Below are 15972 nucleotides of genomic sequence, written 5' to 3' on the forward strand. Positions count from 1 at the left end.
TTAATGCAGAAACAACCTGCACTAAGCATAGCACATACCCAGTAACTGGCCCATTATCAAAGAACCAGTCGGGCCAGGGAAATGTCCCCTCCCTTTTCTGATCCAAAAACGTCTCACACAGCAACAAACTCCCCCCCCCCCCCCCCAAAAAAATCACTCCAGCCCTGCTCCCCTACCGCCACATCAAGCTAGTAGGAAGAGAGTGTCTCCTCTTCTACTGGCATTGCTTTTAATCCCAAACGGTCGTTGGCTAGCAGTGCCACAAACTTGCCCAGTGTACAATTCAAAGTTTGCGGCAGTGCCAGGCAACGCTCCCATCGATCTCCATCCACCTGGCACTACTTCAGATTTCTTATGGTTTGAACCATGCAGGGCTCTGTAGTCTTGCAGGACCTTTACAACCCCTCAAGATTCAAATTCTGAAACGGATGAAATGGCTGCAGGTGGTTGGAAGGGAGTCTGAGGTACCTAGGGGCACTACAAATGTTAAACTGTCCATCATGCATGTGGTTCAAAGTCTGAGACGCTTGTAGGAAAATCCAATCCAGATCAAAGCTGGATGCCAGGCTGGTAGGTGGCAAAGATGTTTCCTCCTGCTAGCTCAGCACCGAGATCTTTTGCGGGGATCCTGAATGGTGGCTGAAAACGTTAGTGAGGGATATGGAAGAGGAGTGGGAACGTTTCGGTTTTTTATTGAGTCAGGTGGGTGGGAGGGTTATTTTCTTTAAGATCAGAGTGGAAGGAAGGGATAAGAGAAAGGTTTACCTAAATTGTACAGCCTTACTGTGTTAATGATAGCGGTGTGCATAGCTCATGCCTACTCTGCATAGTGTGCTTTCCCTAGCACTCGGGTGCTGAATATTTAAGTGCCTTAGAACATTTATAGCAATGTTTAAATAATTGTATTAGTGGGTAGGGACAGTCTTGCACAAGTCATTTCGATGGATCATGTGAAGGGTTAATTTTGTCCCTTATGAGAGAGAAATGCTTTCATACAGTGATGATTGGTTTATAATGAGTTAGTTATTGCATGCAGTTTTGTGTTTTCTGTTCACTGAGAAACATACTGTGTTACAGTTCTAGGTTCACAGCCCCTCCCCAGGCCCCTTTCTCCCTTAATATGATTAGAATTTAGTTAAGGTGATGGAAATGGAAATAGAGGATATTAGAAAGAGGAAGTACAACTTAGACTCCATTATTACGTACAAGGTCAGCACTTAGCTTGTTGGAAAGTACTAAATATTTTTCCTAGAAAGGATAACACAGACATAAAGCACTGCTTAAAGAAATTACAGGCTTCTGTACTAGAAGCAGCTTGGAACACTTCACAGCCCACAGCCCTCCTTCCCTTTAACTTGAAGTCTGCAAGCTTCAAGGTCACAAGCAGATAGATACTGAGTACAAAATGGAGACAGGACTTAATTTAAAGTATAAGAATGCCACTTACTCAAAGCCAGTTAGCAGATTAAGAGTTAAATCTTGGACTTGACTAGATGTATCAATCAAGTGCAGCATAAGAAGTTTTGCAAAAATTGAACCTGAAAACACCAGTCATATACCCAGATTAGTTTTGGTAAAAGTCAGCACATAGCTTGTTGGAAAGTTAAGGTTTTGGTAAAACTAATCTATTAAGATGTAAACTATAGACATAATATGAATTGCACATATTATTTGCAGATTCTGTTTATTATTTGTTACCTGAGACATGACATTAGTGATATTTTTGGTTAGCTTTAGAGAAGGTACAAGGCTAGTGATCACACACATGTGTGAGACAGAATGTCTGGACAATATGGCGATTAAAAGCAGTGAACAAAGACAAGAAATTCACAATTTTCAAAGGACACATGCAGTAGTTTTTCTTATCAGTAGCCTGGCAATATTTCAGGAAAGTTAGTAGACAGAGATCCCCACAGTGCATGTCCCAAACACAGATCTATAACTCTAGCACACGGTAGGACCTACGGACTTCTGCTGAAAGCTATACAGACAGAGCTTAGCAAAACCAGTTTCAGCCTTAGCAAACAGTTCCCCTGTGCTTCCTAAGCCTTCCCAAGAGACGTCTGCTGACACTAGACTGGGGAGAAAGAAGATGAGCTTTCAGGAAAGTACAGTTTATCGCTAGGCCTTTGAATATAATTATTCACTGTTAATTGGGGAATTAAGATATTTACCCTTGCTTATTGTGCTGATATAATATATATATCCTTTTTCTGTTTATTTATTTGTTTGTTTGTTTGTTCTCTGGTGTTTCATAAGCACCTGTCTTGTGCATATATTATACTGAGAATATAGTTTTTCATAGTTTCACCTAAGCTGTAGTCAGTGTTATTATTTTCTTAGTTGTACTTGTGTGAACCAGACTACCAGACAAAAACCGCCATGCTTCCACCCTCTACAATAATGTATGCTATTTTCAGCTCATTCTCTGCACATAGGGCCCATTGAATGTTTATCCTGATCAGTCCAAGCATAGCGATGTATTATACTTTTCCTTGTTGGGAAGTTCTGTGCCATTGTGAAGCATTTTGCGAAACTTGCATGAAAGATGTTTCACGAAATACAGATGTACTCTGTAGCTGACCACAATGTGCTCTTACAGCTGTGTCATGGGTTTAGCGTTTCTGCCTGCTGAGGTCCGAGGCTGAGAACAGGATCATTGAACGGCCACCAGATTCGTTTCCTACCAGTTGGCTACTGTGGCAAAGTCCTGAGAACCGGATAACAAAATACAGTAATTTTGAATAAAACTCTTCATTCAAATGTGAAAAATAGCATTCACACCGGGTTCTTCAAGCTGAGTATAGCACAGGATAGAATCAGCCTAGTTATCGTAATTTGAAATGTACAGCCGGAGCCTTGAGATTGTATAAAATAGCTTCCAAAGGCTATTCTTCACATGTGATCTGTCATCCACAGAAGGTTGCTCAGTTACAAGGACTGCTTTTCAATCTTGTGGTCACGCCTAGGGCCAGGCACATCTCCATAGCCCACATGAGGAAGTTAGCTGTAAAACTTGAGTTTAATTGGTGTTAAAACTTTTCCATAATGGACATAAGCGATCAGAAAGAGGAAATGAGGAGGACGCGGCTCCATCCTCTACAGCGGCTGAACGTCTCACTCCCATTTCTCCTCATCTAGGCAGCCTGCTTCCTTTTCATTGATCCGCTGTATATTTCACGCTGGAAAGTACCCACAAATTAGATTTGTCGCCTTAAGGAACAGTCATATTTTGTTGAGAACATTAAATGCTTTCAAAGGAAAATCCATCAAAATAGCAGGAAATCAAAATTAATTGGGTTTCCGCTGAACAGGCGAGCCAAAGCCTTGCTTGGAGGGCAGCAAACACTTTATGCAAATGATTTCTTTTACCTCGTTAAATCCATTTAATAAGCATTTTAATGGATTCAAATAGAGAGAGAGTATACCGAGCTCCATTTTTCAACAGATTTATCCACGAGAGCAGATGCAGTACAAACTGGTTTGAAACGAGAGCCCAGGGCTGTTCATTACACGGAGGATTTGTTCTCACACTCATTACAGAAGGGAGGGGCCGTGGCATAAACCACAAGCCACAGAGGTTTGCACAAACTACGGAAACCTCAGCACCCTGCTCACAGGTGATGGGCAAATGCTGACCCGCCGTGACAGCCGCTGCGCCCCTCTGCTGCTTTAATGACCACAGCGACGCAAAGCTGCGGTTTGGGGCGCATCTCCTGTCATTGCCTGAGAACCTTGTGAAATATGACAGGTTACAACAATTCAAATGCGATTTTTCAGCTAAAAGTCGCCACCACACAAAAGACAGAGCAAGAAAGAAAGATTTTGGGATCCCATAGCATAACTTGGCACAATTATATTTACAGCCCAAGAAGCTTGCAGCCCTTTGTATGCATTAACATAAGAACATAAGAACAGGCCATACCGGGTCAGACCAAGGGTCCATCAAGCCCAGCATCCTGCTTCCAACAGTGGCCAATCCAGGCCATAAGAACCTGGCAAGTACCCAAACATTAGATAGATCCCAAGCTACTATTGCTTACTAATTACTGTAATAGCAGTTTATGGATTTAACCTCTGGGAACTTATCTAAACCTTTTTTAAATCCAGTTACACTAACTGCTATAATCACATCCTCTGGTAATGAATTCCAGAGCTTAACTATGCACTGAATGAAAAAGTATTTTCTTCAATTTGTTTTAAATGAGCTACTTGCTAACTTCATGGAGTGTCCCCTGGTCCTTCTATTATGTGCAGATTAGGTGGATTGCAAATACTGTTTGCAATGCAGTCCTCTCATTGGAAATGGCCAAGTTGGAGGTAGGTTAAATAGATAATTCCACATGGACAAGTAACTGGTGATGTACATAGGGCACCAGCTGCCATCCAGAAATTATGGCTGATGGCAAGCTGAGCACAGGATTTCAAAGCCAAGTAACAATCACAGAGCCATTAAACCCCAGGGTGGGTCCAAAGGTTAAGGAATTTATCTTGCCATTACATAGGGCACTGAAAAACTCCTACTTGCAATAACTGATACCATCCTTAAAGGCATGGACCACGGCCAATCATACATACTTGCCCTTCTTGATATCTCAGCCGCCTTCGATACCGTGAATCATCAAATCCTAATATCTCGATTAGCAGAGATAGGCATCTCAAACACAGCCTTATCCTGGTTCTCCTCATACCTAGACCACCGTCACTACTTAGTCAAGCTTGATAAATTTGAATCCGCACACATTCCCCTCACACAAGGGGTACCCCAAGGCTCCTCTCTTTCCTCCACCCTCTTCAATATATACTTACTCCCTCTCTGCCACCTCCTCTCTAAACTAGGACTAAAATTCTTCTTGTACGCAGACGACGTACAAATACTTATTCCAATTAAAAAATCCATCAGCGAAACCCTCCAACACTGGGAAATATGCCTGACATCCATTAATTCTCTCCTCTCCAATCTCCACCTAGCACTCAACACCTCGAAAACTGAAATCCTCATCCTAGCTAACCAACCCCTCAACTCAATCCACCATATGATTCTCAACGCCTCACAAGTACACGCACTACCGCCCAGTGTCAGAGATTTAGGAGTAACCCTAGACAATCAACTCAGCTTCAAACCCCACATTAAATCACTTCTAAAAGGGGGCTTCTATAAACTACAAATCCTCAAAAAACTGAAGCCCCTTCTCCACGCCCATGACTTCCGCACGGTTATGCAAACCACCATACTAACCAAACTCGACTATTGCAACTCCCTCCTCCTAGGCCTCCCTGCCTCTACCATCAAACCACTCCAAATCCTCCAAAATGCCATGGCAAGAATTTTAACAAACACCAGAAAAACTGAACACATCACTCCCATACTCCAAGATCTCCATTGGCTCCCCATCACCTTCCGTTCCCAATATAAAACACTCACCATCCTCCACAACACATTATACAACAACAATTCACCCTGGCTTGAAGACATGCCTCGATTCCGTCAAGCTAATCGCCCCACTAGAAACTCCCTTGCTGGCACTCTCCAAACTCCCTCACTTAAAATTGGGCACCTCACCGCCACCAGGGATAGAGCCTTCTCCATAGCGGGCCCTACCCTCTGGAATTCCCTACCCGTCAGACTCCGCTTAGAACCGTCCCTGAGCCATTTCAAAAAAGGAATCAAGACATGGCTCTTTAAACAAGCATACCCCAATCCCACCCAATCCTAACCTATTTTCTCCTTGATCCTTGATCCTCCTCAGTCCCGTCCCAGCCTATAACCTTTTCCCTGACCTCAATCCACCATTCCAGTACCCTCCCCGCTCCCTCCCCTTCCCCCTTCCCCGTACCCCACACCCCCCTGCCTACCATCCCCACTCCCTCCCCGGCTCCCTCCCCCATTGCCCACTGTACCCCCGCCCTCCCTCCCCCCTACTCCGCCCCTCCACCCCCTCTTCTCCTCACTCCCTCCTTCCCCACCCTCCCCCCATCACCAGCCTCTTATCGCTCTTGCACGCTCCTGTATTACTGTACTACTTGCACCTGTATTAATGTATATATCCTCATATACTAAGTGTATCAAGTGCACATGCCACGTAACATTGTATATTAGTTCATTTGCATATATAATCCTAATCCAATGCAAATAGTTGTAACGCTGCCTGTTGACTCTCCTCTCCTGTACTTATGTATATCTTCCAGTTACCCCCTCCCCTGTTCATTGTAATTTCCTTTCCTTTCTCAGTTTTTTGTAAACCGACATGATGTGTCCTACGAATGCCGGTATAAAAAAGTTTCTAAATAAAATAAAATAAATAAATAGGGCCACATCTGAAGCACATTGCACATTTCTGGGCTGCAGACGTCAAGAGTGATATCAACAGGGAAAGGCAACTCAAATTAATTAAAGGCCTGCCTCCTGATGATAGTTCCCAAAGCTGCTCTTTAAGCCGAGAAACCTCAAGACACACACAATAAATATTCCAGCAATATGTGCACCCGTTTGCTCTAAGAATGGGTTTGATTTGCATGCTTTGGTTACGCTGAATATCAGGCCTGTGGGGGATTCTAGCAGACTAGACACGGGCTTATCTTTTTCTTAGAAACAACGAAGGTTGAAAAAGGATGTAATTACATTGTACAGATGCATAAAACATGCAGGGGAACTATTTACCCCCAGAGAAGCCAACCATCAGGTTCTTGGCTTGATTCACTGAATCCGCACAGAACTTATTCTTAACAATCACCTTCAGAGATTCAAAACCTAAGCACGACCCCCTTAAGGACAGGAGCCAGGACGGTCCAAGCACGTAGCCACTGGTCCCTGCCTCCAGCCAATATTAGGTGTCTTCACCATACATTTATCAGTCCCGTGTGGTGACTCGGGGAGCAGGGCCTCATCTCCCAGTTCAGGACCATCAAAAGACCTCAGAGGGAGCTTCACACAGAGAGGGGGAAAGGTGCGACCTGCGCTCCCCATGGAAAGTGCCCTGGCTGAATACATTTAAGGGAAGACTGGATGAGCTCCTGGAAAACAGAAAAGAGCAGGGACTCTCCTGATGTTGCTTAGACTTTAGCTGTCGTTCCAGAGAGATTTCCGCCATTGAAGACAATAATTAATTTTAGGACTGAGTTGCCGGGCACAGGGTTACAGAGGCTTCCAAGTCTAGGTAAACGATTCAAATCCAGTTAGTGTGAAGGAATCGCGTCATCCGAAAGTCGCGAGGCGTTTTATGTAGAATGAGGTCATGGGGCCAGATGTGCTCATTACTGAACCACCTGCATCACAAGTTAGCACTAATTGGCTCCCTCGTTGGGAACCTAACAAAAACATAGGGGATGATGAACTAAACTTGTATGGGACGTTGTGCACGCCTCAGTAACCAGGACATACTGTTTTCTACCTGGGCTTCTTTGCAGATAAGACCCGAAGAAAACAGCACATGTAGGTCTGCCACAAACGTTTATGAAAACACTTGGCTACACCGCCTTGAAGTGTAATTACATTTTTCTGCAAAATCCCATTTGTCAAGTTAGGTTTGCCCATAGTTTTACTATGTTTTCATAGTTAATGAGCTGTTTTGCATGATTTTGTACGACAGTGACTCATTAACTATGAATTCACATAAAAGCTCACGGGCGTAATGCACGCTATTAGGCTTTTGAGCGCATGAAGCAGCCTTTGCGCAGTTTTGCGCTGTTTAGTACACCGGCCTCGTACCGCCTAAATAACCCTCCTGCGTCTAGAAGTGGAGGCTCCAGAACAGAGCTAACGCAGGCTGGCAGGAAAGAGGAGGAAACCTGTTCTGTGGATGAAATGAGACCTGCACTTTCCTGTCTTGTCGCTCCAGCACCTTCCACAAGCTCTACAATCATCCAAAAAATCATTTTCCTTGAGCTTTGTGATTCAATAAATCAGACTCAATAAATCAGAATACTCAACCAGTTCGGCCCTGAATGGTAACTATTCATCCCGACACATTTTAGGGAATCCCAAAAAATGTAACCATGAATTTTCAGTATATATCACAATTCAAGAATCTTCATATAGTTTATTATACATCTCACATGAACATGTTATTAAATTACATTTTATAACAATTAAATACATGTTTAACATTGTAATATTGACAGCTCTCTGTTTGCATTGGTAACATTGTAATACACACATATTTCTGATGATAACACCGTATTCAACAGTGCATATATATCAACCACTATATTCCTCACCACACATACACAGTTTTAAATATGCCCGGTCTGGACCGGATCCAATAATACAACTCCAACCCTAACCCCCTAATATCACACATTCACATACATACACCATTCATTCATCCTAAAACCATATACCCCATAAAAATATCCTAATGCCTAATGTTGTATTATGGATTGGATTGTATATTATTGAGGGGATCTAGCAGTGCCCTAGAGTGATTGTGCCAGATTAAACTATTCATCCCGCCCATCTTGCAATGCTCTTCTTATGGGCTGAGGGGTCTTTGGTGCTCAGATCACTTAATTGCAAAACCAGAGTGATCTCAAAGTCAAAATGACATTTTGCAAGTTGAATACTTCCTGCGCTGGTAGTTTTGTTAAGATAAAAGTTCTTACAGAATCCAGTGATGCTTGAGCACCATAAATGTTGTCCAGCGAGACTCTGCGGCGTTTTACATTCTGCGCAGGTGGGATCTTCCTCTCAGAGGGGTAACAAGCTTCAGAAAAGGCTCTTTCTTCTGGGTCTAAGCAGTTTCTGCCTCTCTTGTGAGCCCCAGCTGCTGAGAAAGGCACCTCAGTTCCAGCTCCCAGGATTTCTCGATTCCCTAAATACCTCGTTGGGCGAGGCAGCGATTGGCCGGCTGTTATTAGTGCAGATGCCAAAGCAAATATATTGAAGAAAAAAAAAAGTGTGATGGATTGTCTGCCTTTGATAGCTTCACTGTTCAGTTCCGAGGCAAATCCCCTCACCGTCCATCCCAGGCCATAAAGAAATATATTCTCTTTTGCTTTCTTCTTCAGACTACTGACTTTCCTCATATTTCGCTACAGTAAGGGTGCTCCCGAGAGAACAAGCAGAAGAGATATTGGACGCTTAGGCAGTCGGTCTTGCTGGGAGGTCAGCATGGGCTGCTGTTTCAGCAGCAGTTAAACGTAATGAGAAAAACGTGGCCGACACATCCAGTGGCGATGAGGTGCGCTGGAGCTGGGCGGGTGGAAAGACTTTTATTGTAGCTCTGCCTCTGCCTTCCGAGCTTCCATGTCAATGGTAACCTCACCCTTACTCTAGCTCTGGTCCCCCACGAGTGCTCCCTCACAGTCACTGAACTCCCCTCTCTCACCCCCCTGACTTGTAGCAACAATCCTCAGCTACTGAGGCAGAGCCTGGCGTGCACGGCCAGCCAACGCTGCTCTTGTACAATAATCCCCCTCACGTGAGACTGTGAACACTGCGGCCACAGTCCCCACATCTGGCCAGGAGGTCAAGGAGCAGGAGCTGGCCTGGGGAGGTGAAACCCAAGTCTACTGTACAGCAGCAGAGCACCTGCCACTGAGCTGTGGACATAGCCGGAAGTCCTAGTGGCAACGCCGGTGCTCATGAAGCAAGCCTTGCAGGGAGCCTAAGGGGCTCACTAGTGATGCTAGATGGGAAGTTCAAGCTAGGATGAGAGGCAGCTGGCTCTGTTTGGCAGGCTGCAGGTTTAGGGTTGCCAACTGGCTCCAGATTTTCAGGACAGGTTGATCCAGTCCTGGTTTTACCCCATTGCATGCTGGGACTTGTTCCGATTTCTCTGTTGCTTTCCCTAACAAAAACAAGACTATAAGTACCTGCATGCAGCGTAGTAAACCTAGGACTGGAGCAACCTGGCCTGAAAATCTATGCAGGTTCTGTAATTAACTAACAGGCACGTGCATGGCTAGCTCTGTCAGGCAGGCTACATGAGGGACCTACAAGGCTGGCCAGACTGGTATTGCTGGATATTTAGATAATTAAGAGCTTTATGCTTAAGCATGGGAGAGGTGGGTGCTGCAGGGAACCGAGGCTCATAATGTCTTCTATCCAAGATGGTGGAGTAGAAAGATGGAAGATAAATAAGGAGACACTGTGCAGGTGGTCACACTCCATGGCTGCCACCTGGCATGTATCCTTAGTGGTGTGGACAGGATACCTGTGCAGACTGATGGAGCTGGTTGTCCTTGTTCGGCTGTTATTCACCCAATTACTATGCAGGTATTTATCAGATACCAACTTCAGTTTGCTCCCAGAATTGTGACTTTACAGCAGCCATGCTTCCAAAATCCCGTCTCTATCACCACAGCACGTCACAGCTTTTGAAGATTTTTTTGTTCACAAACTCAGAGTTGCAGTTTTACAGGATAAAGGATTTTGGGGGTGCTGATTGCAGATAACAGATGGTGATTTGCAGGTGAGTCTGAAGCTGAACCAAAACGTTGGCAGCAATCTGAAGAGTTGGCTTGTGGGTCAGACGTTTATTTACTTATTTAGATTTTATATTCCGCTTTTCTCTCTTTTTTCAGCACTTCATAGCGAATGACATATATGAAAATGTGTTTTCCTTTCCTAATTTCCTGTCCTAACCAACAATACCCCCTGTCAGGGTCAGGGTAGAATGGAGGTGTCCAGTTTCATACCTGCAACATGATGGCACTGCTGTCATTTGGCTGTGCCTTCATCTACAATATATTGCGGCCCATTCTCTTCCAAAAGTCCGTTCTTTCCTCTGACAGCTATTGATCATTTAAACTTTTATACCTAAATATCTACTTTCCCTCAACGTTTCTGAACATTTACTGTGTGTGCACATAAATATTCAGCTGCATTCAAAAAAAAAATGTGCTGAAACTAAAAGTTTTCTATTCTTGTTTTCACAGCACCATTCAACCCTCCTCATAATGCCAACAGTATGGTGAAATTTGACACTTACGGGGATGGAATAGGACGATACAATGTCTTCAATTTCCAGTACAGCGGAGGAAGACACTCCTACCTGAGAGTTGGTCGGTGGGCAGAGACCTTGTCGCTGGATATCGACCAGATTCAGTGGTCCACAAGCTCCATCCCCACCTCCCAATGCAGTGACCCATGTGCTCCAAATGAAATGAAGAGCATACAGCCTGGAGATGTCTGCTGTTGGATGTGCATTCCTTGTGAGCACTACGAATACCTAGCCGATGAGTTCACCTGCCGCGACTGCGGACCCGGACGCTGGCCCACTTCAGATCTGATGGGCTGTTTCGAGCTTCCCGAAGACTTCGTCAAGTGGGAAGACGCCTGGGCAATAGGCCCCATCACTGTTGCTTGTCTTGGTTATGTGTGCACCTGCCTGGTCGCAGCTGTCTTTATCAAGCACAACAACACGCCACTAGTCAAAGCTTCCGGCCGGGAGCTGTGCTACATTTTATTGTTTGGGGTCTTCATGTGCTACTCTATGACGTTCTTCTTCATAGCTAAGCCTTCTCCTGTCATTTGTACTCTACGGCGCTTGGGACTGGGAAGTTCCTTTGTAGTTTGCTACTCCGCCCTTCTGACAAAGACGAACCGCATAGCCCGAATATTCAGTGGTGTCAAGGAAGGCGCTCAGAGGCCCAAATTCATCAGCCCAAGCTCTCAGGTTGTCATATGCCTGAGTCTTATTTCGATACAGATTGTTATTGTGTCTGTGTGGCTCATGCTGGAGTCCCCTGGCACCAGAAGGTGCACATTTCCTGAAAAACGGGAAACTGTTATATTAAAATGCAATGTCAAAGATTCCAGTATGTTAATCTCTTTAACATATGATGTGGTCCTTGTAATTTTATGCACAGTGTATGCCTTCAAAACGAGGAAGTGCCCAGAGAATTTCAACGAGGCCAAATTTATCGGTTTTACAATGTACACGACTTGTATTATCTGGCTGGCCTTCCTGCCCATATTTTATGTGACATCTAGTGATTACAGAGTAAGTCTTTCTTTAACTTGTACACATAACGCTCAGAGTTGCCTGACTTTAACAATGATGTACGTTTTATTCGTTTTCCCCAAAGAATCTGGCAGATTTATCTCATGGAACAAATCTTAAAATGATGTTTAATAGAGAACCACGGAGTTAGCAACTCAGAAAAATGAATGATAGTGTTGTATGAGTTAAGAGTTTATTTATTTATTTGTTTTTCTATTCGATCGGAGATATCACATCGGTTTACAGTAAATAAGGGTTGAAATAAGACTAAGGCATCCTATTTCTTGCAATGAAATTTAGAAACAATATTGGGGCTATAGGAGTAAAGGTAAAACACACGAAGATTGGGGACAAACAGAGTAACTTGGATGTTATAGTACATTGGGAATTTGACGACTATGTTGAGGGTGGAAATAACATCTTGGGGGTGAGGAGGGCGAGGTAATGTAAATTGATGGACGTTTGGGGAAGGGGAGGAGGGGGAGGTTCTGGGGGAGGAGGGGGGAAGATAAATGAATGAGACAGGGGGTTGCGTATGAAGGGCAGGAGACGGTGAGTTGTTACTCTAGTGGTGGGGGAGGGTGGGGAGTTAGGTCACAGGGGGAAAGGCTTTTTGGAAGAGCCTGCATTGGAGATGGGGGTCACTGGCTTGGATCCATCAGAACCAGGACTCCCTAAACTAAATCTCAATTGTGTAATAATGTGGTTGTCTCTCACCTGCCTAGGTCAGCTCTGACATGCACTTCCATGCCCAAAACGATACAGAACCTTAAACTTTGCAAAATATTTAATCAGTTTTGGATCAAGTTGAATTGTGAAAGAAATCTAATCAGAACTGAAAGGAAACTAGGGGGAACTGGATCTAAGGTTAACATCTGACTCCTGCTGCCTGCTTAGGATGAACCAGTTCTGGTAGCACTTCATTATATCTGCCATAGCATCACGGTAAATAACAGCAGATAAAGACCCAGATGGTCCATCCACTCTGCCCAGCAAGTTGTTTAGAGTATAACTGTTATTCCATGCAGATTACCTCGAGGCATTTTGTTTAGGGTTGCAACTGCCGCTCTATGCAGGTTACCCCGTGCCCTCTGATAAGAATAGTAACTTCTGCTCTATAAGAACATAAGAACATGCCATGCTGAGTCAGACCAAGGGTCCATCAAGCCCAGCATCCTGTTTCCAACAGAGGCCAAACCAGGCCATAAGAACCTGACAATTACCCAAACACCAAGAAGATCCCATGCTACTGATGCAATTAATAGCAGTGGCTATTCCCTAAGTAAACTTGATTAATAACAGTTAATGGACTTCTCCTCCAAGAACTTATCCAAACCTTTTTTAAACCCAGCTGCACTAACTGCACTAACCACATCCTCTGGCAACAAATTCCAGAGCTTTATTGTGCATTGAGTGAAAAAGAATTTTCTCCAATTAGTTTTAAATGTGCTACTTGCTAACTTCATGGAATGCCCCCTAGTCCTTCTATTATCTGAAAGTGTAAATAACCGATTCACATCTACCCGTTCTAGACCTCTCATGATTTTAAACACCTCTATCATATCCCCCCTCAGCCGTCTCTTCTCCAAGCTGAACAGTCCTAACCTCTTCAGCCTTTCCTCATAGGGGAGCTGTTCCATCCCCTTTATCATTTTGGTCGCCCTTCTCTGTACCTTCTCCATTGTAATTATATCTTTTTTGAGATGCGGTGACCAGAATTGTACACAGTATTCAAGGTGCGGTCTCACCATGGAGCGATATAGAGGCATGATGACATTTTCCGTTCTATTAACCATTCCCTTCCTAATAATTCCTAACATTCTATTTGCTTTTTTGACTGCTGCAGCACACTGAGCTGATGATTTTAAAGTATTATCCACTATGATGCCTAGATCTTTTTCCTGGATGGTAGTTCCTAATATGGAACCTAACATCGTGTAACTACAGCAAGGGTTATTTTTCACTTGTGATTTAACTACTCTGAATAATTTTGTATCGACCGCAAATTTGATAACCTCACTTGTCGTATTCCTTTCCAGATCATTTATATATATATTGAAAAGCACCTGAGGCACTCCACTGTTTACCCTTTTCCACTGAGCAAATTGACCATTTAATCATATTCTCTGTTTCCTGACTTTTAACCAGTTTGTAATCCACAAAAGGACATCGCCTCCTATCCCATGACTTTTTAGTTTTCCTAGAAGCCTCTCATGAGGGACTTTGTCAAATGTCTTCTGAAAATCCAAATACACCACATCTACCGGTTCACCTTTACCACACGTTTATTAACCCCTTCAAAAAAATGAAGCAGATTTGTTAGGCAAGACTTCCCTTGGGTAAATCCATGCTGACTATGTCCCATTAAATCATGTCTTTCTATATACTCTATGATTCTGATCTTGAGAATAGTTTCCACTATTTTTCCCAGCACTGAAGTCAGGCTCACTGGTCTATAGTTACCCGGATCGCCCCTGGATCCTTTTTTAAATATTGGGGATACGAGCAGCCAAATTCTGAATGATCTGCAAAGCATTCAAGGTTAAAGCTGGAAGATCCAGACCGATTGCATTAACAATAGTCCAAGTAGGACAAGCGCCTGGAGCACAGTGTGGGAATCCTTTAAATTCAAAAAAAGGCTTAAGTTTCCGATGCATGCAAAACATGGAAAATGAGCTTCATACAACTGATTTAACATGAGCATTAAAAGATAAGCCAGGTTCCAAAATATCTCCCAGATTCTGGACTTCCTGTCTGAGTGGAGCTGTTAAGCCTTCAAACTGTAGGTTCTTTGGGAAGGATGGTGATGCAAATCCACCCGTCCTAGTAACCTCAGCTTTTTCAGTATTTGAGGATAAATTATTATTGGTTAATCACACCGGGATAGCTTTAAGATAAATCATAGCCAGTCCTTAGTTGGCGTTAATATCAGATGTTATAGGGAAAACAAACTGAATATCATCAGCGTAGGTAACGAAAGCCAGCAAGAAGCTTACAAATTGGCCTGAGACAGATATAGAACAGGATGGCAGGACAGCGAGGAGCCCTGAGGTACCCCAGTAAGGGAGTCTGGGTGTTAATAATAATTCAGCTAACCAAAGCTGTGGGCATGAAAACATGAAGACTGCATTCTCTCCTATACAATATTAACAGAAAAGGACAAAACGTTTCTGCGGCCATGCATTCCCCAGGCTGGTTCCAGGCCTGGCGTGATCCTATAAACGTATGCTCTGTCCAAAATCTGACCTCCAGTGGGGAATAGTACAATTCAAAAACATCAAGGAGCTTGACTTTCATCCCCAGACCTGCTGCTTCCCAGGACCTTGCCTCACACACCTTAACGTAGCAAACAGGTCATCACAATCAGGCTGCAGATTCAAAGTAGTAATTCATGGAGAATGCCCAGGTCAGTTCCAACACAAACGTCTCAGATTCTGTATCATCAATCCATCTGACCCCTGCTATTAAAAATGCTCTCCTGCAGTGTCCATTCCCAAGTACTTAACTCCTGCAGCCGAATGGAAAGGGGTGGTTTATAAATTTAAAAAGAAAGAAAAGAAAAAATGGCACGTCTGGGTCAACCCTGCAAAATGTTATTTTATTTATTTATTTAAATCTTTTTCTATACCGTCGTTAAGGTGGGGACCGTCACAATGATTTACAGTAAGGCACATAAAAGTAATGCTATTAAAATCTATCAGTTTACACAGGTGCCATAAGATTCGGTAACATAGTTTTAATCAATGTTAGTTGTTAAATGAATGTGAACACTATCATGTCCCGGTCGATTCTATAGCAGTTTTGAGTCTGGGACTCATTCTATAAATGTAACTTATCCTTTAGTGATGAATTCTATTAAAATCTACACCCTTAGTGATTCCTGTTTGTGTGGGTGTTCATTGTTTGTACCTTGCACTTCCCTGGTTTCTATTCTCCCTTCTCTTTTTGAAAAGCTTGTTTGAATAGCCAAGTTTTTAGATTTTTTTCTAAATGTTTTGTTTTCTCTTTGTAGCCTTAATTCCAATGG

General features: G+C 43.5%; 1 protein-coding gene across 2 annotated transcripts in view; it reads left to right on the plus strand.

The window, feature by feature from the left end:
- Positions 1–15972, plus strand: part of GRM3 (glutamate metabotropic receptor 3) — a 118426-nt gene that overhangs the window by 68928 nt on the left and 33526 nt on the right. The window contains exon 3 of one of the 2 annotated variants that reach the window (XM_029617068.1): positions 10879–11945. The exons of the other annotated variant lie outside the window; for it this stretch is intronic. Coding sequence (XP_029472928.1) covers positions 10879–11945 — 1067 coding nt within the window. The remainder of the gene's footprint in view (positions 1–10878; positions 11946–15972) is intronic. 2 annotated transcript variants of the gene reach the window in all.

The sequence above is a fragment of the Rhinatrema bivittatum genome, chromosome 9 (genome assembly GCF_901001135.1).
Source record: "Rhinatrema bivittatum chromosome 9, aRhiBiv1.1, whole genome shotgun sequence".
Lineage (NCBI taxonomy): Eukaryota > Metazoa > Chordata > Amphibia > Gymnophiona > Rhinatrematidae > Rhinatrema > Rhinatrema bivittatum.